Here is a 27,968-nt window from a genome sequence, read left to right on the forward strand (position 1 = left end):
TGTTTTTCAGTTTTAAATTTAAGCTCAGTTAACTTTGTTAGTATTGCCAACTTTTCACTCAAAAACATAAACAATGAACAGCTGTTTTTTTTTTTGCAAATAAAACTTTTGTAAAATAAAAAATTTTGGAAAAATCTTAAATAAACATTTAAAACAATAATAAATAAAACAAAACAAATCAGAAAATTGCAATTTAATTTAAGTTTTTGATCTTCTGAAATCATTGTTTTATTGTTTTTTGTTAATTGTGTTTTCTCACTTATAACTTGAGTTTAATTGGTCAATTACACTCAGTTAAACTAAGAAATTAAGTAACTTTACTGATAACTGAAAAACACGAAACATATATTAAAGCAGTTTTAACCAAAGAATGAAGATTATCTTATCAGAAAAACTCGCCCTAAAGCTTAGCTTAAAGTCAAATGGTTAGGCTATAATTTACTTTGTAGTTCAGACTATAGTTTAGTTTATATTGTAAATATTATAAAGTTGATACTAAAGTTTAAAATATACACTAAAGTTTAGACAAAACTAGACCATTTGTAATTAAATTTTATTTACAATGTAAATTATTATAATACAGTTTTTATTTTACATTTATAAACCTAATAACAATTAAAATTTACTTTTTTAATTTCAATAGATTTCACTTTATATCTATAACGATTAAAGTAACTTTATGTGGACCTGTTAAAGATACTAAATATTGTTCTTTGGTGTACAATTTCAATAAATCAAAATGTCTAACATCTTCGGGCAATATAGAATCTGTTAAAACTTCTTGAAAACCATTTACACCTTGATATCGATAAATTAAATAAGGTTTAATAGATGATACCGTTAAAATATTTAAAAGTAAATCTTGTGACTTTTCTATAAAGGAAAATTTTATTTCTAAAGCTGTAGAACATTCCAAAGATTGCAATAGGTTAAAGTGGGAAGAATTTACAGACCTAAGAAGGAAAATATTAAGAAAATGTAAAAATTTTTAAGAAATTTAAAAACTTACCTATAAATTTGCACAAAGCCTTGATTAAGAGAATCGGCGGGAGTATTACTTAAAACAGCTAGGAATTGGTATGATTTAAAGCTAACAAAAGCCATTTGCAAGGGATTGTTTATAGGCAATTTCTGCCGGATTATATGGGAGTTTGAAGTGATATCATAAACTAATAATGAGTTATTATAAAGTAAAGCCAGCAAACTTTCATTTAATAATAAAATCTAAAATTTAAACAAAAACTTAATGAAATTAATTTGTTTTTAAAAATAAATAAATTTACTTACCTGTTTTGGTTTGGGAGGAAAATTGTTGATTTTAGTAGTTATTTGTTGAGAATTTAAACAAAATGTCTGTAATTCCATTGAGGTGTTTAAAATATTGGAATATAAAACACAATTTTTATTTAAAAATTCATAATAATTTTGAAATTTAGGAGAGTTAAATAGAACTTCTTGAAATAGCTTAAGATCTTGCTGCAAAAATTGTTCTAATTGATCAACATTAACCGGTTGTGGGAATATTTCAAATCTTTTTTGTAAGATTTTCAGGGAAACAGGATCCAAAGCAAGCCAGTTATAAACTAAAAATAAAATTTTAAAATTTAAAAATTTTAACGTTAATTTTTTTTTTTAATTTTTGTTGTTTTGAAAATATGGCAGCATTAACATTTTGACATTTCTGTTTATGAATTGTGATAAGAATTAATGTTTATGTTTTCTTTACGATTCTATTATCAAAAGTATTAATAAAGTATAAAATGTTTAATTATATATTAAGCTTAATATTTATTATAAATTTTAAACATATCCAAGCTGAAACTAAACTTCCATTAGTTATTAATACTTGGGCTTTCGAGGAAGCCAATGAGGCAGCCTGGGCTTCAGTACAAGAAGGTAATACAGCATTGGATGCTTTAGTAATAGGCTGCACAACCTGTGAGGAGCAGCAATGTGATGGTACCGTAGGCTATGGTGGTTCACCCGATGAAAATGGTGAAACTACTTTGGATGCCATGATAATGGATGGTTTAAATATGAATATTGGTGCAGTGGCTGGACTAAGACAAATTAAATCCGCCACTAAGGTAGCTAGAATGGTTTTGGAACATACCAAACATACTTTGCTAGTCGGAGATGCTGCTAGTAATTTTGCCGAAATGATGGGTTTTCGTCGTGAGTCCTTGACCACCCCCAAGTCAAAACAAATTTGGCAGGAATGGCGCGACAAACAATGTCAACCTAACTTTTGGTTAAATGTTATACCAGATGCTACACAGCAATGTGGTCCCTATAAACCCCATAACAGATGGCAAACGCAAGACTTACATGTGCGTTATTCCTATAAAGTAGATCAATGGCATCACGATACTATAGGCATGATAGTAATAGATTCACAAGGTCATATCTATGCCGGCACTTCAACAAATGGCGCCAGTCATAAAATACCAGGACGTGTTGGAGATTCGCCTATACCTGGTGCCGGCGCCTATGCGGATAATGAAGTGGGCGCTGCCGTTGCCACGGGAGATGGTGATGTTATGATGCGCTTTTTACCTTCACTATTGGCAGTTGAATTTTTGCGTAACGGTTTAACGCCTGAGGAAGCTGCCGTCAAAAGTATGTCACGAATTGTTAAATATTATCCAAATTTTAGTGGTGGTTTGGTGGTAACAGATCGTTGGGGGAATTATTCAGCAGCTTGTGTGGGTCTTGAAAGGTTTCCCTATTCAGTGGCTTATGGTCAAACTAATACTAAAGTGGAATATAAGAAGTGCCTACAACTGGAAAAAGTCAGAAGAAGTGATTTGAAATGAAGTGATATAAAAGTTTAGCTAGCAGAAATTTGATAATATTAAATGGTTTCTCTTCTTTTAAAGGGATTCGGTTTTTGTTCACAATAAAAAAACATAGTTTAGGATAAAAAATAAATTTCAATTTTATACTTAAATCAATTCAATCGGCAATGTAGGAACAATTTTTAAGATTTAATTTCAGATTAAAAATATTAGATATTTGGAAATAAATTAAAATATAATTCATCGAAATTTTTTTAAGTTAAAAAAAGTTTATTTTTTGTTCCTAAAACATAAATATTTTAAAATTTAGCCCTTTTTATCATATACAAAAGCTATTTTGTATAAAAATCCTATAAAGTGGTAGCACTAAACTATCTGGCAATATGATTTTGCATAACTGCCACTCTGCAATTTTTGTGTTATATGCCGCGAAAAAGCATATCAAAATAGAAAACGCAAAAAACGAAGTGCTGCTTTTATTCCAAACACTTTGTGTTTGACAAACTTCCTATATTCCCTAAATTTAAAAGCTTTTTTATACTCTATGACAAAAGGTTGTAATGTTCTAGATAGTCGATAACTTGACTATCGTCTATGAAAAAAGTAAATAAAAGTCGAAAAAAGTCGAAAAAAGTCGAAATGTCGGAAAAAGTCGAAAATTTTGGAAAAAGTCGAAAATAGTCGGAAAAAGTCGAATAATGTCGAAAAGTCGAAAATTGAAAGAAGTCGAAAAAACTCAAAAAATTGCAACAAATAGAAAAAAATATAAGTAAAATTTTTTTATTATTAATAATAATAATAATGATAATAATAATAATAATAATAATAATATAATGTTAAATGGCATCATTATAAATTTACGCTTCTGGCAACTTTATAAATTTTTAACTCTGGCCGGAAAAAGACGAAAATAGTCGAAAAGTCGACTATTTATAAAATATTGCAAAAAGTCAAAAGTAGAAATATCGACTTTTCATAAAATGCAAAAAGTCGACTTTTCATAAAATGAAAATGGTCGAAAAGTCGACTTTTCTATTCAACTATAGAACCCTAATTTGTTTATTCCTATAGAGAATGTTGGAAATCGGTCTATTATATCACCTAGCCCCCATGCAATTATTCCTCCTATATAGAAATTGACCTAAAATAACCTAGAAATAGAAATAGGAACAGAAAAACCCTCTCATTTAAAACATATAGAATCTACAATTTCAAAATCATAGAACAGACAATATATTTAACAATTTCTAGAAAATTAAAAAAATCAAATTAAATATATTTAAAAATAAGATTTTTTAAATATTTTATAATATTAAAAAAAAATAAAATTACTGTTAAATTTAGGGCCACCAAAGATTATTAAAAAGCACTAATGAAAAAACTAAATTTCTCTTTCAATATATACAAAATCTGAAAAATTTTTCTTTTCAATGTATGTTCAATGGCAGCTCTGCTTTACAAAACAATCTGGCAATACGATTTTGCAAAATTGCAACTCTGCAATTTTTGTGGTATGCCGCGAAAAAGCATATCAAAGTAGAAAACGCAAAAACGAAGCGCAGCGGCATATAAATTGTATTGTTAGCAGAAGAAGCAAAAAAAAGAAAATTATTGCAAAATCTTGACAAAATTGAAAAATAAATCTCTAAAAGATAAAATAAATAGAAATTAATATCAAATAAACACATTTAAACACAATGCCCATACAGTTGGATAAAATTTTAGGCGATATAGCCAATGAAAAAGTATTGCATCCCAACTATCAGGGCGCCACAAAAAAAGAAATTGATGACGCCTGGACTAGAGTTGGAAAAAATAGTAATTTATCTGGTAAGGAAAATAATGAACAAAACATCTTTTAAACAAAATTCTATTAATAGTGATTGGTTTTGCTTAAAAATTTTATATAGTGCATGAATCTCGTTCCATATTCAAAGTGTTGCAGAAAAAATATGAACAAGAGAAATTGAAAGATTCCTCGGCTTGGAAGTTGTTTGGTCTAATGGATCAAATACACAAAAAAGTAGAGCCGAAAGTTGACGAAAAAGAAGAGTAAGTTTTTCAACAATAAACTGATGAAACAAAAATCTAAGTTTAAATGGGATTTCTTTTACTTTGCAGTGAGCCCAATGCACCGATGGAAGAAGACGAGGAGTACGAAATGCTGGAGGTGCAAGAAGATGAAGATAATGGACAAGCGGGTCATTCAGGTGAGTCAGCCTCAGAAGGTGAAAGTCCAGCAAAATCAAATTGTTCTACTGCATCGCCAGAAAAAGAAGATAAACCTGTTGCAAAAACTCTTAACCGTCAGCAGACTACTCCCACTAGTAATGCTCATCATCAGCAGCAACAACAAGCGGATAAAACGCCCTCCACGAAATTGTTAAATACTTTAGCGGCTGCTGCCAATACACCCAAAAGTAATACGAATATGGCTACGCCACAGACACCCTCAGCCACTGCAGCTGCCTTGCAAAAGAAAGGCATCACCATGAAAAAGACAACTGGCAATCAACAGGGTCGTTCTTTAATAAATCAAAATCTTAAACAACAACAATCTAAAATAACTGGTAAGTTTTTCTAAAATTTTTATTTTTTTTTTTTTTTTTGCTAAAAAAGTATGTTTGAAAATAACTAACTAAACTAAACTAAAAATCCTTTTCAATAAATTTAGGACGTACCGCAGCTAATGCTGGTGCCATGCATGGCTTAGAAGTTGGAAAAACTATACAATTGCCCGATTCATTGAAACGTAAATTATCAGAAGACCAACCTACGACACCACAAACAAAGAGAGCAAATCAACAGAGTACACCACAATCGAACAGTGCTTCACCATCAGCTAAATCAGCTTCGCCACACCGACAACAGCGCACAACCACAGCTCAACTTTTGCAACTCAAGCAAGATCGCAATGATCAGCAGCAATCTACAAATGTCACAAATGCCACCAACACCACGGGCATTAATCTTATCACCATACCAACTAATCCTACGGCTACCGGCCTAGTTAATGGTCTCATTTCCTCGGGCGGAGGTGGCCCCTCATCATCTACTGCTGCCACAGTAGCTTCGACTGCTTCTACTAATGGTTTTTCACCACGTATTGAAGAGATAGATTTTCGCAATGATATTATATTTGATGCCAATAACGATGTCAATGGCACTGCTCTAGCCGGCAAGGTGGACAATTCTTCAGAGATAATCAATCTGGGCAATTTTGACAATTCTTTGCCGCCGACATTCTTTAAAAATCTTGGCAATTCTTCACGTCATGAAGCTTTCGGTCTGTATGTTGCAAATGTTATGGATCGTTTACGCCCTCGTTCGGCGGCCAAATTAGAAGTTGGTATTCTAAAAGCTATTTTAGATATACAAAGTGAAGAATTGGAACAGTAGTTTGCTTCTTAAGAGTAGCCTTAGTAATAGTTCAGTAATTATACGAAACATTTTAAAAATTTGCAACAACACTCTTTATCCGTATTAGTTTTCTTTAAAAACAAAATTTTGTCTGCTTTTTAATTATTATTTGTGTTTATGTTTTAATACTTAAAATTCCATTTTATTTAAATTATTTTCAGAACTTAATTAACCTTATAATGGTAAAATTAATAAAAAAAATTAAAAACAAAAAAAGTTATACAAAACCATTTAGTTATTAAGCTTAAAAATTTTTTTTAAATAAAAAAGTTTTCTGACTTGATTGGATTTCAATGATTAATGAACCGTTTTTTTTTTATAAAAATTTAAGTTTAAATTTACCCTACAAATTTTTAATTTTTTCTCTAAAATCCAACTCGGTTTTAGTAACTTTTGACAGTTCTCCCCTTCCTCCTTATTCTTATAAGCAAATGTAACATTTCATTCACTTCAATTGTCAATTATTTCGCGCGGTTTTCTTTACAATCGGTATTAATTTCGCGAGTGTAAAGTTTTTATTAAAAAATTAACATTAATAAGTTTTAAACAATTGTAAAAAGTATTTAAATGTAAACTTTGATTATTGTTTATAAAGGGCGTTATGAAGGTTTTTAAAAATTACTTTATTTATAATTGAAATTTGTTAAATTAAAAAAGCATCATCCAGCGGCACTCAACAGACAGACAGTTGTGTAGTTTATAGTTGGTAGTGGCCGGAAGAGTATATTTAAAGAAATTTGGTTGTTTATTGATAAATTTGAAGAAATGTTTAAAAATTCTTTGAAAAACTTGCTTAAATATGTAAATCCCAACATACCTTAAGGTACCTGATTGATTGCATGAAGTACGGGGCACATTAGGGTGGTAGCAGACTAACAAATGTGTACTTGTTAATAAAAAGTGTTGTCATGATTATATTTCTTTATTATTTATGTAGAATAGAGCAAGATTCTAAAATGTTTATTAAATTTATACGAAATACTAAATTTCACTTTTAATTGTTGCAGTTTTTTGTTTTTTAATTTTCTTGCAAATCTTAATAATAGTAAATATCACCGCCTTAATACAAATACACACATTCATATGTATGTACATATGTATCTCTTTTTTTATAACTTTTGACAGTTTTCCCCTTCCTTCTTATTCTTATAAGTAAATGCAACATCTCATTCACTTCAATTGTCAACTATTTCGCGCGGTTGTCTTTACAATCGGTATTAATTTCGCGAGTGTAAAGTTTTTATTAAAAAATTAACATTAATAAGATTTAAACAATTGTAAAAAGTGTTTAAATGTAGTCTTTGATTATTGTTTATAAAGGGCGTTATGAAGGTTTTTTAAAAATTACTTTATTTATAATTGAAATTTGCTAAGTTAAAAAAGTGTCATCACGCGGCACCCAACAGACAGCCAGTTGTGTAGTTTATAGTTGGTAGTGGCCGAAAGAGTATATTTAAAGAAATTTAGTTTCTTTATTGTTAGATTTAAACAAATGTTTAAAAATTCTTTAAAGAATTTGCTTAAATATGTAAATCCGAACATACCTTAAGGTACCTGTTTGATTGCATGTAGTATGGGACACATTAGGGTGGCCGCAGACTAACATATATACATACATACATATGTATGTATGAACATAAGTAACTTTGTTTTAATAGCTTTTGACAGTTCTCCCCTTCCTCCTTATTCTTATTAGTAAATGTAACATCTCATTCACTTCAATTGTCAATAATTTCGCGCGGTTTTCTTTACAATCGGTATTAATTTCGTGAGTGTAAAGTTTTTATTGAAATATTAACATTAATAAGTTTTAAACAATAGTAAAAAGTTTTTAAATGTAATCTTTAATAGTCATTTATAATGGGCGTTATGAAGGTTTTTCAAAAATTACTTTTTTATTATTGAAATTTGTTATGTTAAAAAAGCGTCATCCAGCAGCACTCAACAGGCATACAGTTGTGTAGTTTATAGTTGGTAGTGTTCGGAAGAGTATATTTAAATAAATTTAGTTTGTTTATTGTTAGATTTAAACAAATGTTTATAAATTCCTCGAAGAATTTGCTTTAATTTGTAAATCTCAACATACCTTAAGGTACCTGGTTGATTGCATGTAGTATGGGGCACATTAGGGTGGCAACATACTAGCAAATTTCTACATGTTAATTAAAAGTGATGTCGTGATTATATTTCTTTATTATTTATGTAGAATAAAGCAAGATTCTAAAATGTTTATTAAATGTATACATTTAACTGTTGCAGTATTTTGATTTTGCATTTTCTTGCGTATCTTAATAATAGTAAATGCTACACCTCAACACATATTCACACATACATACATATGTATGAATGTATGTACATATGTTACTTTGTTTTAATAGCTTTTGACAGTTTTTCCCCTCCTTATTCTTATAAGTAAATGCAACATCTCATTCACTTCAATTGTCAACTATTTCGCGCGGTTTTCTTTGCAATCGTTATTAATTTCGTGAGTTCAAGGTTTTTATTAAAAAATTAACATTAATAAGTTTTAAACAATTGTAAAAAGTGTTTAAATGTAATCTTTAATTGCCATTTATAATGGGCGTTATGAAGGTTTTTCAAAAGTTACTTTTTTATTATTGAAATTTGTTACATTAAAAAAGTGTTATCCAGCGGCTGCCAGTTGTGTAGTTTATAGTAATGACTGTGTTCGGAAGAGTATATTTAAAGAAATTTAGTGTATTTATTGTTAGATTTAAACAAATGTTTATAAAATATTTGACGAATTTGCTTAAATATGTAAATCCTAACATACCTTAAGGTACCTGTTTGATTGCATGTAGTATGGGGCACATTAGGGTGGCAACAGACTAACAAATGTGTACTTGTTAATAAAAAGTGTTGTCGTGATTATATTTCTTTGTTATTTATGTAGAATAGAGCAAGATTCTAAAATGTTTATTAAATTTATACGATATACTAAATATTACTTTTAATTGTTGCAGTTTTTTGTTTTTTTAATTTTCTTGCAAATCTTAATGATAGTAAATGCTACACCTTAATACATATTTACACATACATACATATGTATGTATGTACATATGTAACTTTGTTTTAATAGCTTTTGACAGTTCTCCCCTTCCTCCTTATTCTTATTAGTAAATGTAACATCTCATTCACTTCAATTGTCAATAATTTCGCGCGGTTTTCTTTGCAATCGTTATTAATTTCGCGAGTGTAAAGTTTTTATTAAAAAATTAACATTAATAAGTTTTAAACAATTGTAAAAAGTGTTTAAATATAGTCTTTGATTATTGTTTATAAAGGGCGTTATGAAGGTTTTTTAAAAATTACTTTATTTTTAATTGAAATTTGTTAAATTAAAAAAAGCATCATCCTGAGGCACTCAACAGCCAGTCAGTTGTGTAGTTTATAGTAATGGAAGTGGATTGAAGAGTATATTTAAAGAAATTTGGTTGTTTATTGTTAGATTTAAAGAAATCTTTATAAATTTACTTTTGTTTGTAAATCCCAGCATACCTTAGGTACCTGTTTGATTGCATGTAGTATGGGACACATTAGGGAGGCAGCAGACTAATAAATTTGTACTTGTTTATTAAAAATGTTGTAGTGATTATATTTATTTGTTATTTATGTAGAATAAAGTAAGATCCTAAAATGTTTACTAAATTTATACGAAATACTAAATTTTACATTTAGTTGTTGCAGTTTTTGTTTTTGCATTTTCTTGCAAATCTTAATAACAACCCCGTAATAGTAAATATCATTGCCTTTATAGCTTTTGACAGTTTAAATTCTTATTAGTAAACAACTGTTTTGCTAAGAAATACAAAGTTGTTGCATTTTTTTTATTTGTTTTGCATTTCCTTCTTAATATTAAAAACAACCCTGTTATAGTTAGTAACATTACTATTAAATAACTCTGTATTAATCGTTTTTGACAGTTTTCTTTTTATAAGCAAATGTAGCATTTCTATCATTTCAATTGTCAATTATTTCGCGCCCTTTTTATTTACAATCGGTATTAATTTGAGTGAGTGTAAAGTTTTCATTAAAAAATTAACATTACAAAGTGTTAGACTATTGAAAAAAGTATTTGAATGTAAACTTTAATTGTTAATTATAATGGACGTTATGAAGGTTTTTCAAAAATTTATTGATTTATAATTGAAATTTCTTAAGTTAAAAAAGTGTCATCCTGTTCCCTTCAACAGATAGTCAGTTGTGTATTTTATAGTAATAGCAGTATTCGGAAGAATATTTATAACGAAATTTGGTTTGTTTATTATATTAGATTTAAAGTAATCATATATAATTAAATAATTTGCTTTTTAAATCTTAAGATATTTTAAAGTAATTGTTGGTAGCACATTAGGGTGTTGTGTCATTTGTAAGTCTAAACATATTGGTAGCACATTAGGGTGGTGTCATTTGTCGAGAGGAAAAACATGGAGTAGGTTTTACTATGTATTTTAAAAGTTTAGCTTTTTTAAAAGATATTTGTATTATTAATCATTTCTTAGAAGTGTATTTTAAGAAAAAAATTTATTCGAATTATTTTTCTTCTTAAAAAAACAATGTTTAACCATGAATTAAAATTTTGACAATTCTTCTTAATTTGCAAAAAAAAAAATACTTTGGCAGAGATTGAAAATAATTATTATCTATGATATATTTGTTTAAAAAAATCAGTATGAAAGAATCTTCATAGAAATATTTTAAATGTACCAAAATTTTTTACACACCTTCCTAATCGATTTCTTCAATAAAAATTGAAATTAATATTTTTCAAAACAAAAAATAAAAATCACCCAAAGAAAACCATTTTTTTCCATTTTCTAATCTAATTTCTGCACAATTTCAGCAAATTTATATATATCGATGGTAAAGAAATTTTATCAATTTTCTATTTATCTCTGTTTAAACCCGATAATTTTTTCCGTGTTTTAAAGGTAAATATCACATAATGAGTTTTATAATTAATTAAAAAAAATAAAAGTTTTTATTTGTATCTTATTGTTTAAAAATTATTTGTGATTTATATGATTGATTTCCACTTGAAAAAGTGGAAATCAATCATATAAAAAAATATAAAAAAATACAAATCAAAAGCCATTTTTTATTTTCTGAGAAATGTAATACAAACCCAAATAACATTTTTAATTTAATTTTTTTAAATAAAAAACAATAACTATTTTTGTCTCTGGAAAATAGTTTGTTTAAAATTCAATAAACTTGTTTAAATAACTTCACACCACAACATTTCTTTGAGTTAAAAACTTTTACAACTTTTTTCGTTTTTGGTGCTAACCTAATGTGCTCTGTTTTTTGTTGCAGTTCTTGTCATTTATTTGCTTTTTATAATTCCATTTCCCGTCCTTTTCTTATTAGCCAAAACGTCTCTGTTTCTTTAAACAGCTCTGTGTTTCGTCATGTCTGTTTTATTTAGTTCTGCATTCTTCCTTTTCCGTATTTTTTTCTTAACAACCCTGTTGCTTTATTGTGTGCTTCTTTTTCCCCTTCTGTTTATACAATTCAAATTTTAATCAGTAATTTCCCGCTAGAAAATTTCCGTTGCTTTTTTAGTTAAATATAATTTAGCAAAGTCTACAACCTTTCAGTATATTTCTTGTTGGGTTACATAGGTTGTTTATGAAAACTTAACTTTTGGAATGAATTTAATTTGAAAAGCAAAATTTCAGTAATAAATTTAATAATTATTATATTCCGATATCGCTACAATTATATTCGTTTATCGTCTATCGAATCATCAAAACGTGTAAACATATAGTCGTTAAAATGTGTAAATTTTTAAAAGTGTTTAATTCCAAAAAAAAATAAGAAAAAAAGCACAAAATGTGTTTTAATATGGCCTGTTTAAAAATTGGAAATATTCCAAATAAATAAAGAAATAGTGAAATTTTGAAATAAAAAAAAATGGGAATATAAAATGTTATTAATAAAAAATGAAAAAATAAAATCAAATAAAATTAAAGTTAATAAATTAAATTTTCATGCATTAGTGTAAAATCTGTTAAATTTCGCAATATATATATATTAAAAAGGTGAAAAAGTGCATTTTGTAAAAAAGTGTCTAAGATCCCAATTAAAAAAAAAAAAAAAAACACAAAATGTGTTTTAGTATGGCCTGTTTTAAAAAATTTGGAATTATTCCAAAAAATAAATAAAAAGAAATTGGGTATATAAAAAAAAAAATAAAAAGTGAAGTGATAATTTTAATTGAAAAAAAAAATTACAATTGAGTAACAAAACTCTACCGATTGCTGCACAATATCAAGACATTAAGGTAAGATTTTTTATTATTTTTCTATTCTATTTCTCTTGTAAAACATATGAGATATTTTAAAAGTTTAAAACAGTTACTTATCTATCGTCAAGACTGTAAAAAAAGTTCTATAGTCAAGACTATAGACTGTTCAATAGTCAAGACTGTAGGCAGTTCTATAGTCAAGACTATACACAGTTGTATAGTCAAGACTATAGACATGTCTATAGTCAAGACTATAGACAGTTCTATAGTCAAGACTAAAGACAAGAATATAGACAGTTCTATAGTCAAGACTATAGACTTTCTAAAGTCAAGACTATAGACTGTTCTATAGTCAAGACTGTATACAGTTCTATAGTCAAGACTGTAGACAGTTCTATAGTCAAGACTATGGACAGTTCTATAGTCCAGACTATAGACAGTTTAATAGTCAAGACTATAGTCAGTTCTATAGTCGAGACTGTAGGCAGTTCTATAGTCAAGACTGCAAGCAGTTCTATAGTCAGGACTATACACAGTTGTGTAGTCAAGACTATAGGCAGCTCTATAGTCAAGACTATAGACAGTTCTATAGTCAAGACTAAAGACAAGAATATAGACAGTTCTATAGTCAAGACTATAGACAGTTCTATAGTCCAGACTATAGTCAGTTCTATAGTCAAGACTATAGACAGTTTTATAGTGAAGACTATAGACAGTTCTATAGTCAAGACTATTAAGTAATCTCTAGTCAAGACTATTGAAAAGACTATAGACCGATCTATTGTAAAGTCTATAGACCGATCTATAGATAGATTTCTACTCAAGTCTAGACTGATCTATAGTCAAGTCTATAGACTGATCTTTAATCAAGATGGTAGAAAGATCTTTAATCAAGATTGTAGAAAGATTATTGGTATAAATAAATAAAAAAAACTTACCATTAGTTTCTTTAAATTGTTGCTTTTCCAAATTCCACTCATAAATAGTTGCATTTTCATACTTTGAACTTAAAACAACCATAATATCCACAATTTTCGAATCAAACTTAAGGCTTAAAGTAAAAACTTCCTCTGCTTGAATATCTATAGTCTGTATGACATCAAAATGATCCAATTTATAAACTTGAGCTAAAAAATTAAATAAATTTTAATGAAAATAATATAAAAAATTACAAAATAGTTTAAAAAAAACTTACTTTTTGTAATATTATTTAAATACTCCTTTACTTTAATAAAATTCTCAATATTTTCATTGCTTTCCATATAATTTCTTACTATTTGTTGCTGTTCATTTAGATCGCGTTTTAACCATTGATTTTGTGTTAGAAAACCTTCTGGACCTTCATATTTTTCCACCTTTAAAGGATGATTAAACACTAAATGACTTTTAATCTCACTAGTTGTTGAGGCGGGCACAAGATTTTCTATAAATTCTGTTATATACTGGCGATTTATAAAGTCTGTGTATAAATTTTCTATATTATTAGTGAGAAAACGTTTTTCGGCTGCCAAATGACTAACAATTTTCATATGGCCTGGTATATGTTGCTGAATATTTTGCAGCAGTAGTGTGTTTTCATTAAAGGAAATATTATTTAATTTTCCTAAAACCATTAAATTATTATAAACATTAAGAGAATCTATAGAGGTTACTCCTCTAATAGTGTAATTTTCGTATAGATATACAGCTTCGTTTATCCACTTGGCTATGGGTACTTTATTAACATAACTAAAGGGATCAGCATAAAGAGATTCTATATAAGCATTTTTAAAAGTTTTCAATGCTTTCAATTGATAAGCTTGTACAGGTTTTACTGTATGCACTATGTCATCTACTAAATTCAAATTATTGATTAATACACCATTCAGATTTCCTTGTACTATAGCTTCTAGTAGAGACCAATTGCCGGAGATTATGTGAGGTCCCGAAGTTTTCAATGTATTTTGCACAAATTCATTAAAATTTAAATGTTGTTGGCTGTTTTTTGGAAAAAGAAAGAAAGTAATAAAAAGTATTAAAATTATTTAAATGTCATAGTCTTATATGGCAACGCTGTTTTGTTGAGAAAAAATATATCTGGTAAACCTCTATAAATGTTAACAATAGATGTGGCATCTCTTTTTTTTCTCAGTTTTCTTTTGTTGCTCATTTTGTAAATATCGTGCAGTTTGTTGTTGTCCGATTTTAACTGTTTTTCCTAAGAAAATTACAAGATTTCCTTTTATTTTGCTGATATTATTAGAATATTCATTAAAAGGTATATTTAAACTGTGACAAATTAAGTAATTCTGTTCTTTAAAAAGATAAATTTAATGATTAACACGTTGAGCATTTGGTTTTGTTAACATTGATCAGCTGTTTGCCAATGGCGAACCAATGACTCAAAAACAGTAATTGTTTGAAGTAATTTAAATAAAAATTCACAAAATTTGTGAATATTTATTAAATTGATAATTGTAGTACCACTAAGACCCTATCACCTCTTTTACAAGGGTATATATAAGATTATAGAGTAATCTATAGACATAGACTCGATAATAGACTAGACTGTTGATTTTACTATTAACTAAAGTACAGACCAGACTATAGACAAGACTATAGACTAGACTTTAGACTTTACTGTTGTCTAAAGACTATAGACTAAAATCTAGATTGGACATATAGTTTTGTACGGACCCAAGTTTAAAAAACCTGAAAACATAAATTGCAACTAGAATTCTTACCTTTCTTCCTCTATTAGTGGACCGAATAACTGCAGCTCATTAACATTTAACGCCCCCATACATTCAGCATCCTCAGAAAACACCATGTCCACAAAAACTTCTTGAGGTTTAGTTATACTAAAATAGTTTTCTTTTATATAATCCAAATTCATATTATTAATAGGACCCTTTAAAGAAAAATTTACTAACTTCGTTATCGAAAAACAAAATTTCTCTTAAACCTACCACAAATTCCAATAGACCTTCAAAATAAGCATCAGCTATTTCAATGTGATAAGGTAAAACTACATTCTCATTGGCCAGCCAAACAGAATCCAAAGTTTTTCTAATATAATGACTATTTAAAGTTTTATACAGAGGAGCGGTTTGAGCAAAATAAGCCTGCTGTACATATAAAGATTCAGCATGAGGATTATACAAAAAGTCTTGTAATTCACAAATATTTATATCGTTAATAGAAGTTAGATTGTTAATATTGCCTTCAACTAGGACATGCTCATCAACTGTTAGTGTGTGAAGAATAATGGGAGAATCTTTTGCTTGTTTATAGAATACATCCTGAGGCACCAAATAATCGTTTAGGGTTTGGGTGGTTAAAGTACCAGTTATTTCGATAGGATTTTCTTGGGAAATATTAAAAAGTTTTAAAAATCATTTTGTACATATTGGAATTGTAAATGACATACTTACCAAAATTTACATTTTCTATATACTCATCACGATTTATCCAATAAGTTTTGGCATATAAATCATCCATGGTAAAACCATTTAATTTACCCAATAATTGTACACCTTCTTCTGCATTTATCACCGCTATAGATTGAGCCGCTATAAACTCTTGCTTTTCTGCAGATTTTTGCAACCAACATTTACCAAACTCCTCAGCTGTAATATCATTTAATTTACCTTGGAATGTCATATTTGTAACATTCATGGCATAATTAAATTTAAAATTTCCAACATATTTTATATTTCCCTCTAATTGCAAAAGTTGATTTTCAATTTCTTCAACTGTTTTATTATTGATGGTGGTATTTAGTATAAGATTTTGTACATAAATGGAGCCGTGAAATTTACGATTTCTTTGGAATAAATCTTCTTGTGGGGCATTGCGAGATTTTTGTTGATAGATGTCCTGTAAGTGTTGATTAAATATTTTGCCATCGGTATTTAAATGTTCCACGGTTAGATGTTGGGTTTTAAGATTATCGATGATAAGGTTAGCTTTTACAGTTTGATTGCCAGTTAGGGCTAAGTAATCGGTATAGTTTTTAGAGTTTAAAAGTACTGTAGGGCTATTAATGCTGGAAATGTACAAATTTTAAAATTTAGATAGATAGATAGTTAGATAGATAGATAAATAGATAGATAGATATATAGATAGATAGATAGATAGATAGATAGATAGATAGATAGATAGATAGATAGATAGATAGATAGATAGATAGATAGATAGATAGATAGATAGATAGATAGATAGATAGATAGATAGATAGACAGATAGACAGATAGACAGATAGACAGATAGACAGATGGACAGATAGATAGATAGATAGATAGATAGATAGATAGATAGACAGACAGACAGATAGATAGATAGATAGATAGATAGATAGATAGATAGATAGATAGATAGATAGATAGATAGATAGATAGATAGAGAGATAGATAGATAGGTAGATAGATAGAAAGTTAGAGAGATAGATAGATAGATAGATAGATAGATAGATAGATAGATAGATAGATAAATAGATAGGTAGATAGATATGTAGATAGATAGGTAGATAGATAGACAAATAGATAGATAGATAGATAGATAGATAGATAGATAGATAGATAGAGAGATAGATAGGTAGATAGATAGAAAGTTAGAGAGATAGATAGATAGATAGATAGATAGATAGATAGATAGATAGATAGATAGATAGATAGATAGATAAATAGATAGGTAGATAGATAGGTAGATAGATAGACAAATAGATAGATAGATAGATAGATAGATAGATAGATAGATAGATAGATAGATAGATAAACAGATAGATAGGTAGATAGATAGACAGATAGATAGATAGATAGATAGATAGTAGGATAGATAGATAGTATGATAGATAGATAGATAGATAGATAGATAGATAGATAGATAGATAGATAAATAGAAAGATAGATAGATAGATAGTAGGATAGATAGATAAATAGATCGTTTGAATTGCCAAATCTGCTTACTTTTTCGCTGAAATTTTACCAATTTTCATGGTGACCGCTATAGTTTGATTGTTATTCCTTAAAAAGGCATTTCTTTCCAATTTCTCCATATCGACACCATTCAGATTTTTGACCTCACTAAAACCTCTACTTATTTCCAAGGACTCCTTAAATACTTTTGTACCCTCTATTATTTGTATATCATCTTGATTAAGTTTAACTAAACGCTGTAAATCATGTTGATTAACAAAACTAACTAAAGAGTTATTAGCCCTCAAGGGTTGCACAAACTTAAGATTAATATCTTTTAAACTTTTATCCATACGTATACCCATGTCCAGAACCTGTTTAGCGGATAGTTTTTCTTTTAAATCTATAAGATCTAACGTGTTCAATTGTCGATTAATATTGACATCACCATTAATCATATAGTTGCCTTGTAATATCAACTCATCGTGTATGAATTTGTTAGGGGATATAGCCTCCAGTTGGCGGCCCATCATTTTGCCCTGTTTAAGTACAAATATGCTTATATATTAAGAGATAAATTTCTAAATTCCTTTTTACTTACCGCTATTGTTATGGGTTCTAGAACCTTGATATTGGTTACATTTTTTAAGCCTTCTATCACTTGTGTTTTATTGGATTTTTTCAATAAAACATCAAAATGTCCTTGAAAAACATGCAAATTGTTTAATCTTTGCGATATTTCCACACGATTGGCGGTTATTGGTGCTGCAAATTGTATATCCTGATTTATAACATATTTGCCTGTATTTATGGGTATAAGAGCTCCCAGATTTTGTTCATTTATTTTATCACTATTCACCAACAAAGTATCAGTTTTTAAATTTCTCATTTGTACTGGCGCTTTAAGAAATTGTATTTCCTGCTTACGTTTCAAAGTATTATTTAGCAAGTCTGACCATTGATATTCGTTAAGTTTTCCGGTGATCTGTAAATTTCTTATGGTCATGAATTCATCTTCATCTCTATAATCTAAACTTTCTGCAGGATTTACTCTTTCACTTTTGACTTTGCTGTATTTCTCGCTAACTATTATTTTGGGGGCTTTGATTGTATCAAATTCTGGTTTTTCGGTATTTATTTTATTTACCCTTTTAGCCTTAAGCAATTTATTAACATTTAAATTATTTACATTTAAGGTGTCATAAACGTATTCCAAATTTTCATTAGAAGTTTCACGTTTTAAGCGTTGTTTTTGCTTAAGCATTATTTCTAAAGCATCTAAAGCTTGGTTGACATAATTTAAGGCTGTCCAATAATTGCCAGACATTTTGAATTTGGGATAAACCAACTACAAAGAGGAGTCATTTAAATTTTTTTATATTCTTTTAACTAAATTAATACAATTACCGATTCTGTAATAACCGTTTGAATATTGGCCTCGTTTATATCTTGCATTTTTGGCAAATATTTCAATTGTTCCAAATTTTTCAATTTCTCCTGTAAATATTATTTTCAATTAATGTTATTCCTAAACCTATATCGTACTCCTTACCTCCACTCGTTTGCTTAGCTCTTTCGTATTAACATTTTGCAAACGTTGAGTTTCTGCTTTGGCCCAATCGATTATCTGTTGCCTTAAGGCATTGGCATCCTCTTCTTGTTTGAATATGGGCAAAAATATATTGGTTTCATTGTCGGCCATTAGTTCATTGGCTATTATTAGATAGCTTTTCTCATTCTCTTGATAAATACGCATATTGGCTACACCTTTGCCCAAGGCGCCCTCGGTAAATTGTACCTTTGATTCCTCAAATTTCCAATCGTTTAAATTGTAAATTTTTATATCTTGATCGGTACAGGCTACTAATAAGATAAACTTTTCCGCCTCCACATTCTATAAAAAATAATACATACACAAGTCTATAGTCTAGTCTATATTCTAGTCTATATTCTAGTCTATATTCTAGTCTTTATTCTAGTCTATATTCTAGTCTATATATTCTAGTCTATAGTATAGTCTATAGTCTAGTCTATATATTCTAGTTTATAGTCTAGTCTATAGTCTAGTCTATAGTCTAGTCTATAGTCTAGTCTATAGTCTAGTCTATAGTCTAGTCTATAGTCTAGTCTATAGTCTAGTCTATAGTCTAGTCTATAGTCTAGTCTATAGTCTAGTCTATAGTCTAGTCTATAGTCTAGTCTATAGTCTAGTCTATAGTCTAGTCTATAGTCTAGTCTATAGTCTAGTCTATAGTCTGGCCTATAGTCTAGTCTATAGTCCAATCAATAGTTTGATCTATTGACTAGTCTATAGTCCAATCTATAGTTTGATCTATTGTCTAGTCTATTGTCCAATCTATAGTCTAGTATATTGTCTAGTCTATAGTCTAGTTTATACTCTATTTTGTAATTTTACAAACCTGAACTGGTAAAAATTTCTTTACTGCATAAAAGGACAACTTCTGATAGGGAATAAATTGTCCCTTATCGAATAGATAAAACACCGAATCTGCTTCCAAGTTTTTACCCTCTCTCTTAGCCTTCTCTCTCTTCGCCAGCGAAGCTGTACTTATCGAATTGCCGAAAACCAAAAAATGTTGTCTTCTCACCTCATTGTTGGGTACACTAAAGTATTGTACATCTACAGCACCATTTGTTTTAATCTTTTGAAATAAAACGAACTTTTTCTTATCACGAGAATATTTATAAATCTCTGAATTGGTAGAGGTGCGTCCTCTTTGATCGGCATAATTAGCTACGGCCACATAACTTTCGTAGTCTATGGAAAAGGGAGCCAGCTGTCGGGCATTACTGCAGGGTATACGACCCATTTTGTTAAACGTACTACCGGACCATTTGAAGTAGGGGCAATAAAGATTAGGGGTATCCTGAGAATTGCTATAGGTGTGTAGAAGAAAAAATTCATTGCCACTGGCACGCAGATAAACTGACATTAGATTGGGAGCAGGAAAATATTGTACAGCTCTTAAGCGATTGCCTGCAATCTCGTAAATTGGCGAACCTTCTTTGGCATACCTAACAGGTTCAGTAAGATTTAAAGCCAAGGCAACATAGCCTTTATTATTGAAGTTTATGCAATCCATGGCAATACCTTTAGGAGCGGCTATATCGGCTATTAATTCATAGGAACCATTCTAAAAAAGGAAGAAATATTTAACAATTTTGAAGCATCGGAGATTTTTGCTGAAAAACTTACCTTCATTTTAAGAACTTCCAAGTGTCTAGTACCATTTCTTTTCATATGCAAGGCGGTGGCATATTTTTCACCTTCCAAATTGAAAACACATATGTCAATGGGAAATAGCACTGGTATTGATTCGATTTTGTCAAAACCATTTAAAGAAAATGAAGCTGAAAATAGTTAATTAGTTTTTTAATTGGGGTTTTAATATATTTTAGCAATATGGTTGATCAATTGGATTTATATAAAGACTGCATTACCAAACAGCTGGAAGAGGTGGATATGTTATCCTCTATTTATTGTTCACCCGGCGAAATGCATATCTTTGATCCCGGTGTTATTAGTGACTTTAATGAATTCTTACAACAGCCTTGTGTTGAAAACTTAAGCAATCTTTTAAAGTCTCAACTGGATTATAACATCAAACTGGATTTACAAACTTCTAGAGGTAAAACTAACCTAGAAGTGCGCATTGAATTGCCACATTTATATCCCAGATTAGAAAATGCCATTGTTATAGTACATACCACATTGTTGAGTAAAAACAAGGAATCGTATTTCAAAAAAGAAATTGAAAATTTCATCAATACTATGGACAAGTCCGAAACATATATATTCCAGGTATTAAGCTGGATACAAGAAGAAATAGAAGTATTAGTGGAACGTGACGCCAGTGAATTTGAAACTAGTGAGGTGAATGTGGAAACTAATGCTGAAGATGAATTGGTGGATTTTGAAAGATTATGGATTTACTCGCATCACATTAAGTCTAAAACAAAACGACAGGAGATCGTTAAACAATCGCGTAATTTAGATTTGACTGGATTTATGCGACCGGGAAAACCGGGCATTATATGTGTGGAAGGTTTAAAGGAATGTACTCAGGAATTTTGGCGCATTATTAAGAGCATGAATTGGCAAAAGATATGCATATGTACTATTGAGTCTAGGCGAAAACCAAGAGTAAAAATGGATGAATTAAGAAGATTTACCGGTTTCAAAGAGCAATTATTTTGTGATGATATGGAAAATGAAGAAGGTGTTATGAATATGGGTTTATTTTTGAAATACTTGGAACAACACAAATCGGGTTATATGAAAAAGGAACTGTTTGGTTTAAAATAACACCAGAGAAGATTTAAATATGTACCATGGGTTAATTTTGATATTTTTAATATATTGTCATTAAATGATATTAAAGTTCTTGTTAATTGAATTCATAAAGTACCAACGAATGTTATTTTTTTAAATCTAAATATTTTGTTAATTTTTTTATAAAAATAAACTTGTTTTCTAAATATTTTGTTTAAATATTTTGTTTAATTTATCCCTTATCACTTACCTTTATCAAAAAATGATGTTGATTCTCTTTTATGGATTTGTGCATTAAAGGGTTCGGCTTGTAAATTATAATTATAATGGAAATTTACATTAAATGTTTTTAAAGATTTTATATTTATTAAAATTAGTATCACACATAAAAATCCATGGTATTTGTAATACATTTTATGATTTATCAATTTACCATACACCACACTTTAATTATTTTTCTCTACAACTGCAGTTTGTGTCCCTTTCATTACTGATTTGTTAAAACAAATTTTGTTCATTTCTTTAGTTAAACAGAATTATAACTGTTCATTCATAATAATATTTTTTATAGTAAAATTCCAATACATCTTTTTACATTCGTACATATAAACTTACATTCCAATAACGTATTAGGGGGATTCGGTACTTTTTTGTGTCGAATCTATGGGGATTTGAATATGAAAATTTGATTTTTTTGTGACAAATTTAACTATTAGTAATGAAAAATGACGAATTTTTATAGTCTAGTCTATAGTCTAGTCTATAGTCTAGTCTATAGTCTAGTCTATAGTCTAGTCTATAGTCTAGTCTATAGTCTAGTCTATAGTCTAGTCTATAGTCTAGTCTATAGTCTAGTCTATGGTCTAGTCTATAGTCTAGTCTATAGTCTAGTTTATAGTCTAGTCCATAGTCTAGTCTTTAGTCAAGTTAGTCGAGTCTATAGTCTAGTCCACAGTCAGTCTAGTTTATAGTCTAGTTTATAGTCTATATTCGAATCTATATCCTAGTCTATAGTATAGTCAATTGATCTAGTATTGTATTGATCTATAAAATCTTTGTTAAACCATATTTATTGACAAAATCAATTAAAATTTTATTTGTAAAACACTTCTATTTAAATAAAACCTTCATCATCTATTGTGCTCCGTGTACAAATCATATTGAACTTTTCTTGCACCACTTCATCTTTAGCATATTTAAGAGAATCACTGGATAAATTTTGTTGACTCTTATTTAGTGTAAAAGAATCTTGAGATTTTGAACAAAAACAGCAATTATGAGCCTGCAGCCAATTATATAAAATTTGTGAACAAAAACTTTGTTTATTTTCCTGCTAGAAAAATATTTTAATTCATTTTTTTTTGTATAACATTATTTTCAACACAAACTTACATACTTTACGCAATTTATTGTCAACTAAAGGTTTTCTCCGGCCACATTTACACAGAGGCGTCTGATCATAAGCTCTACGAAAATTATCATTTTTATAGCCATATATTACGGGATTAACGGCAGCATTTAAAAACATTAGGTATTGGGAAATGTACCATAACAAACGAAATTGGCTATTGACCATATTATTGGTATTGGCTATGATTTTATCACGTAATATGACCAATATAGTAAAGGGCAGACGTAAGGTTACAAAAACAATTAGAATTATGAAAAGAGTTTTGGCCACGGTTTTCTTGTAGGAGACGGTTAAGGGATGCTCACGATTTAAATTACGTTTTTCATAACGATCCAGCTAGAAAGAGTAAAATTTTAAAGAGACGTTTGCCTTAATGCCTTTAGGTAGTCTTACCTTATAGAAAATGGCGGAGTAACAGATTAACATAACACTTAAGGGCAACCAGACCATTACGGTTATCAAAACATACCAATATTTGGGTAAAATATTAGGATTTTCTTTACAATACATTTCCTTGAAGTTTTTCCATTGACGTACCTTATATGTGCGATAAATGGCCAATGGTAGAGCTATTAATATACCAGCCAGCCATGTTAGAAAAATCACTATTTTAGCACCCCTCATGGTAAGCCGGGTCTCAGAGGGTAAGACTATAGCTGTCAAACGATCATAACTTACTACGGATAAATTTAAAACGGCCGTTATTAGAAAAGCTCCCTCTAGAAATCCCTCCATTTTACAGCCCACCGAACCCAACATATAGTTCTGATAGAAATCATTTATCATAAACAACACGGGACATATTAAGAGCGTAAGAAAATCGGCCATAGCCATATTGGCTATAATCAGATTGGTGGGTGTTCTCAAGGAACGATTAAGTATGATTAAACGTATAATGGCGTAGTTGGCAATTAAACCGAAAATCAAAACCGGTATAAAGGTACAAATTTTGGCAATCATTTCACCGGGCGGTATATGCAACCATATACGATCCACAGGAAAATCCCATTTGCTAAAATCGAACTGTAAATAGAAAGAGTTAAAACTTATTATAACGGGCAATTAATTTAGACACTTACTTGGGTATCATCCGACATTTTGTTTACTTGTATTTAAATTTTATTTCCTTTCAATTTTCAGCGCTTAATACCATTCTCGATCTCAATTCTTCGACCATAATTTGTGTAATAAATAATCATATTGCAGTTTTAACTTAATTTTATTATCATTTATTAAAAAAGTGTTTTCCTTTTTGTTTCCACCAAGCGAATTGATAACATTTTGTCACTGGCACCTGTTTATTTGCATAGATTTTCATTTAATCAGTCATATCAGAATAACTTTTATTTCAAAATCATATTAAAAGCATTTCCATTAAATTAACATAATGTTTTAGCTCTTGTTTATTATCGTAGTTTTTTGTTAAACGTATTATTAGTCATAAGTACGCGTAAAGTAAAAACAAATCCTAATATCTAATATTACACTATAAAATAGTTATACGACATTATACAACAAATGTTTGATATTAAATGGGGAATTATTACGAAAACATAACTAGTCTTAAATAGATCCAACTAAACTATAGATTAGAGTTTAGTCTCTTCTATAAACTAAACTATACATCAGACTTGAGTCTGTTCTAAAGATCATACTTAAGTCTGTTAAATATAGACTAATCTATTGCTAAGCCCTTGTTGTATAGAAAAGTATTTTGAAATCATACTTTCTCTTAAATGGCGAATATATCAGACATGAATCTGTTCCAGGGATCAGAGTTAAGTCTCTTATTATTTTTAAATTCAAAATCCCTTAAGAATCAAGTTAAATATGAAATGTTTTTGATTTAAGATTTTTTTTTTAAATTTTCGACTTTTTGTTTGTTGGGTTAGACATTGTTTTAATAAAACAAATAGTTCTTTTTCGGAATAATCTGTCACGTGTTCAGGTTTCCATTTCATCATGAAGTAAAGGCGTGTATTCTTGAAAAGGGATAAAAAATCGGGGGTAATTACGATTAGTTTTCTTAATGTTATATATGAATCAATTAAAACAAATGGTTTTCAAGTTATAATTAATAGTGAGTCCTATAGACTAATGACTAGACTACAGACTAGACTATATAGACTTGACTATAGCGTAGATTATACACTAGACTATAAACTAGACTATAAACCAGACTATAGACTAAACTATAGACTAGACTAGTCGGGGGTGATTACGATTAGTTTTCTTAATGTTATATTTAAAACAATTAAAACAAATGGGTTTCAAGTTATAATTAATAATGAGTCCTATAGACTAAAGACTAGACTATATAGACTTGACTATAGCGTAGATTATACACTAGACTATAAATTAGACTATAAACCAGACTATAGACTAAACTATAGACTAGACTAGACTAGAGACTAGACTATAGACTAGAGTAGAGACTTGACTAAAGACTAGACTTTAGACTTGACTAAAGACTAGACTTTAGACTTGACTAAAGACTAGACTATAGACTAGACTATAAACTAGACTATAGACTAGACTATAGACTAGACTATAGACTAGACTATAGACTAGACTATAAACTAGACTATAGACTAGACTATAAATTAAACTATAGACTAGAATATAAACTAGACAATAGAATAGACTATAGACTAGACTAAAGACTAAACTATCGACTATATTATAGACTAGACTATAGACTAGACTATACAATATACTATACTATTTAGACTATAGACTAGACTTTAGACTATAGACTAGACTATAGACTACACTATATATTAGACTATGACTAGACTATAGACTAGACTATGACTGGACTATGACTGGACTATGACTAGACTATGACTAGACTATTACTAGACTGTGACTAGACTATGACTAGACTATGACTAGACTATGACTAGACTATGACTAGACTATGACTAGACTATGACTAGACTATGACTAGACTATGACTAGACTATGACTAGACTATGACTAGACTATGACTAGACTATGACTAGACTATGACTAGACTATGACTAGACTATGACTAGACTATGACTAGACTATGACTAGACTATGACTAGACTATGACTAGACTATGACTAGACTATGACTAGACTATAGTCATAGTCTAGACTATGACTAGACTATAACTAGACGTTGACTAGATAACCAGTCAATTGATAACTAATCTTAAAATTAAACAGTTTGTTAACATAGGTCGTTTAAACTTTAAATCACAAAAATTTTCATATCCAAATCATAAAATCTAATGAAATTTGTAACCGCTTATGGCCTATAGGCTAGGTTATTGAATATTGTTAAATAAATAAAATAAATCCATCATAAATATAATGACAATATTTGCATTTATGCCGTTAAATGTTAATCGGCATAAACAAAATATTCAAACAAAAAAATTGATTTACTATAACTAAAGATAAAAGTAGTTAAAGCAAAATAATAACTCTACTCACGTTAACATTTGTAGGCAGGGAAGGTAGGAATTCTAAACAATTTTCGACACCACAAACATATGATATTAATAAAAAAAAGAATTCTCATATATTGCAATTGTTGTTAAACGATATCGGCTATCGGGCAGCGACAATATCTTATCAATAACACAGAAATATATTTACTTACAAACATAAATACTACTTGCATATTTTACGCATTGACCGACTAAATTTCTTTTAAAGTTTAACAGTTTCGATTTAGATCTTTAACTATAAACACAACTAGCATTTGAAAAATGTCACAATTAAGACCCCTAAACGCTGAACTAGAGGAAATTGCCTGTAGGGATTTGAATGAAATTAATGACAACATACCTCAAGATTTGCAGTCACTACGTGCTTGGCTGGAAAAACAACCTCATTTAAAGTCGAGAACTGATGATCAGTTTTTAATAGCATTTTTACGATTCTGTAAATATAATTTAGAAAGTGCTGAACAACGCATAGATTATTTTTATACCTATAAAACAACGGCAAAGGATTTACTTAAAACAAGGCGTATAGATGAGAAAATTTTGGAATTAGCACAATCGGAGTAAGTTTGTGTTATAGAAATTATGTGAAGAAAAATAATAAATGGATTTCTTTTTTAAAGCATACTTTACACTTTACCCAAGCCGGCCGGAGGACCGGGTGGCCCTCGTATACATGTTACACTTATGGGCAATATAAATCCTTCTCAACACTCAGTGGCCGATATTTTTCGTTATCATATTATACGCAGTGAAATCGAAATTAATACCGATGACAATTGGAATATAGCGGGTGTTATTGAGATAGTAGATTTCTCCAAAATACCTTTCGCCTTTTTAAAACAATTTGAATTGGGTTTGTTTAAACAAATGTCAGCCATTTTAGAACATGGTATACCCACCAATTTAATGGGCACCCATATAGTGAATGCCTCCCGAGAGGTGCAAATTATTATGAGTTTAATAAGGACTGTGATGAAACAAAAGGAATTGGTACGTTAAAATTATGCTTTAAAATATTGTTATTAATTATAAATTATAAATTATTGTTAAGCTACATGTTCATCCAAATTTGGACTCGTTGCAACAAGCTATAGGTAAAGAATATTTACCGGTGGAATATGGTGGTTCTAATGGTACTCTTAAGGAGGCTGCTGAGAATTACGAAAAACTTTTATTAAGTTTTAAAAGTTATTTCGATGAAGATGAGCAATATGGTGTGGATGAAAAATTGCGTCAGGGAGCTAATGTTAGCGATAAAGCAAGCGGTTTTTTTCGTAAATTTATTATAGATTAAATGCGTCTTGACAGAATATGTTTCCATTTTATAGTTTTTATTGTGTAAAGATATTTATATAAATAAAATTCTTTTATATAAAAAAAAATCGTGCATATAATTTC

At 29.3% G+C, this 27,968-nt stretch overlaps 7 protein-coding genes across 9 annotated transcripts in view; 5 read left to right on the forward strand and 2 right to left on the reverse strand.

The window, feature by feature from the left end:
* Positions 1-473: 473 nt before the first annotated feature.
* LOC111678312 lies at positions 474-22,165 on the reverse strand. Its single transcript, XM_046955604.1, has 15 exons — positions 21,929-22,165; positions 20,602-20,756; positions 19,805-20,539; positions 18,937-19,278; positions 18,792-18,881; positions 17,986-18,732; positions 17,436-17,923; positions 15,903-16,516; positions 15,438-15,835; positions 15,213-15,379; positions 13,685-14,466; positions 13,428-13,616; positions 1,288-1,583; positions 1,010-1,224; positions 474-953 (listed from the first exon to the last, which is right to left on the reverse strand). The coding sequence occupies exons 1-15, from the start codon at positions 22,089-22,091 to the stop codon at positions 647-649; spliced, it is 5,688 nt and encodes a 1,895-aa protein (XP_046811560.1). The 5' UTR covers positions 22,092-22,165; the 3' UTR covers positions 474-646.
* LOC111678289 (putative N(4)-(beta-N-acetylglucosaminyl)-L-asparaginase GG24090) lies at positions 1,711-2,854 on the forward strand. Its single transcript, XM_023439591.2, has one exon. It carries the CDS (start codon positions 1,761-1,763, stop codon positions 2,814-2,816), a length of 1,056 nt encoding a protein of 351 aa, XP_023295359.2. The 5' UTR covers positions 1,711-1,760; the 3' UTR covers positions 2,817-2,854.
* On the forward strand, positions 4,324-7,216 carry LOC111678286 (mucin-4). Of its 2 annotated transcripts, XM_023439588.2 has the most exons (5): positions 4,324-4,628; positions 4,709-4,850; positions 4,920-5,008; positions 5,069-5,368; positions 5,473-7,216. In XM_023439588.2, the coding sequence occupies exons 1-5, from the start codon at positions 4,496-4,498 to the stop codon at positions 6,195-6,197; spliced, it is 1,389 nt and encodes a 462-aa protein (XP_023295356.2). In that variant the 5' UTR covers positions 4,324-4,495; the 3' UTR covers positions 6,198-7,216. The 2 variants fall into 2 exon arrangements, with proteins under 2 accessions (XP_023295356.2, XP_023295355.2); XM_023439587.2 differs by having other exon boundaries at positions 4,325-4,628; positions 4,920-5,368.
* Positions 12,362-27,968, forward strand: part of LOC124420985 — a 139,494-nt gene continuing 123,887 nt past the window's right edge. The window contains exon 1 of the mRNA XM_046955603.1: positions 12,362-12,525. The gene's annotated coding sequence lies outside the window, so the exon portion shown is untranslated. The remainder of the gene's footprint in view (positions 12,526-27,968) is intronic.
* On the forward strand, positions 14,619-21,897 carry LOC111678291 (RWD domain-containing protein 2A). The gene is made up of 2 exons (XM_046955612.1): positions 14,619-14,746; positions 20,805-21,897. Exon 2 carries the CDS (start codon positions 20,809-20,811, stop codon positions 21,709-21,711), a length of 903 nt encoding a protein of 300 aa, XP_046811568.1. The 5' UTR covers positions 14,619-14,746; positions 20,805-20,808; the 3' UTR covers positions 21,712-21,897.
* On the forward strand, positions 14,619-27,923 carry LOC111678290. 2 transcript variants are annotated; one of them, XM_023439592.2, is made up of 4 exons: positions 14,619-14,746; positions 26,779-27,130; positions 27,191-27,560; positions 27,622-27,923. In XM_023439592.2, exons 2-4 carry the CDS (start codon positions 26,832-26,834, stop codon positions 27,862-27,864), a joined length of 912 nt encoding a protein of 303 aa, XP_023295360.2. In that variant the 5' UTR covers positions 14,619-14,746; positions 26,779-26,831; the 3' UTR covers positions 27,865-27,923. The 2 variants fall into 2 exon arrangements, with proteins under 2 accessions (XP_023295360.2, XP_023295361.2); XM_023439593.2 differs by having other exon boundaries at positions 14,656-14,746; positions 26,787-27,130.
* LOC111678311 (neuropeptide FF receptor 2) lies at positions 22,793-24,260 on the reverse strand. The gene is made up of 4 exons (XM_023439620.2): positions 24,169-24,260; positions 23,483-24,112; positions 23,075-23,425; positions 22,793-22,906 (listed from the first exon to the last, which is right to left on the reverse strand). Exons 1-4 carry the CDS (start codon positions 24,184-24,186, stop codon positions 22,793-22,795), a joined length of 1,113 nt encoding a protein of 370 aa, XP_023295388.2. The 5' UTR covers positions 24,187-24,260.

This window comes from Lucilia cuprina, chromosome 6, assembly GCF_022045245.1.
Source record: "Lucilia cuprina isolate Lc7/37 chromosome 6, ASM2204524v1, whole genome shotgun sequence".
Lineage (NCBI taxonomy): Eukaryota > Metazoa > Arthropoda > Insecta > Diptera > Calliphoridae > Lucilia > Lucilia cuprina.

What these genes read in the sequence shown, in the direction of transcription:
- LOC111678289 (XM_023439591.2), top strand. Translation starts at nt 1,761, where the DNA reads ATGTTTAATTATATATTAAGCTTAATATTTATTATAAATTTTAAACAT.
- LOC111678291 (XM_046955612.1), top strand. Translation starts at nt 20,809, where the DNA reads ATGGTTGATCAATTGGATTTATATAAAGACTGCATTACCAAACAGCTG.
- LOC111678286 (XM_023439587.2), top strand. Translation starts at nt 4,496, where the DNA reads ATGCCCATACAGTTGGATAAAATTTTAGGCGATATAGCCAATGAAAAA. An exon ending in AAAAAATAGTAATTTATCTG is followed by an intron (nt 4,629 to 4,708) that starts GTAAGGAAAATA and finishes AATTTTATATAG; the next exon opens with TGCATGAATCTCGTTCCATA. An exon ending in ACAACAATCTAAAATAACTG is followed by an intron (nt 5,369 to 5,472) that starts GTAAGTTTTTCT and finishes CAATAAATTTAG; the next exon opens with GACGTACCGCAGCTAATGCT.
- LOC111678311 (XM_023439620.2), bottom strand. An exon ending in ACTCCGCCATTTTCTATAAG is followed by an intron (nt 23,426 to 23,482) that starts GTAAGACTACCT and finishes TACTCTTTCTAG; the next exon opens with CTGGATCGTTATGAAAAACG. An exon ending in TTGACAATAAATTGCGTAAA is followed by an intron (nt 22,907 to 23,074) that starts GTATGTAAGTTT and finishes ACACTAAATAAG; the next exon opens with AGTCAACAAAATTTATCCAG.
- LOC111678312 (XM_046955604.1), bottom strand. Translation starts at nt 22,091, where the DNA reads ATGTATTACAAATACCATGGATTTTTATGTGTGATACTAATTTTAATA. An exon ending in AAACGGTTATTACAGAATCG is followed by an intron (nt 18,733 to 18,791) that starts GTAATTGTATTA and finishes TCCTCTTTGTAG; the next exon opens with TTGGTTTATCCCAAATTCAA. An exon ending in GGTAAAATTTCAGCGAAAAA is followed by an intron (nt 16,517 to 17,435) that starts GTAAGCAGATTT and finishes GTACATTTCCAG; the next exon opens with CATTAATAGCCCTACAGTAC.
- LOC111678290 (XM_023439592.2), top strand. Translation starts at nt 26,832, where the DNA reads ATGTCACAATTAAGACCCCTAAACGCTGAACTAGAGGAAATTGCCTGT. An exon ending in TTGGAATTAGCACAATCGGA is followed by an intron (nt 27,131 to 27,190) that starts GTAAGTTTGTGT and finishes TCTTTTTTAAAG; the next exon opens with CATACTTTACACTTTACCCA. An exon ending in TGATGAAACAAAAGGAATTG is followed by an intron (nt 27,561 to 27,621) that starts GTACGTTAAAAT and finishes ATTATTGTTAAG; the next exon opens with CTACATGTTCATCCAAATTT.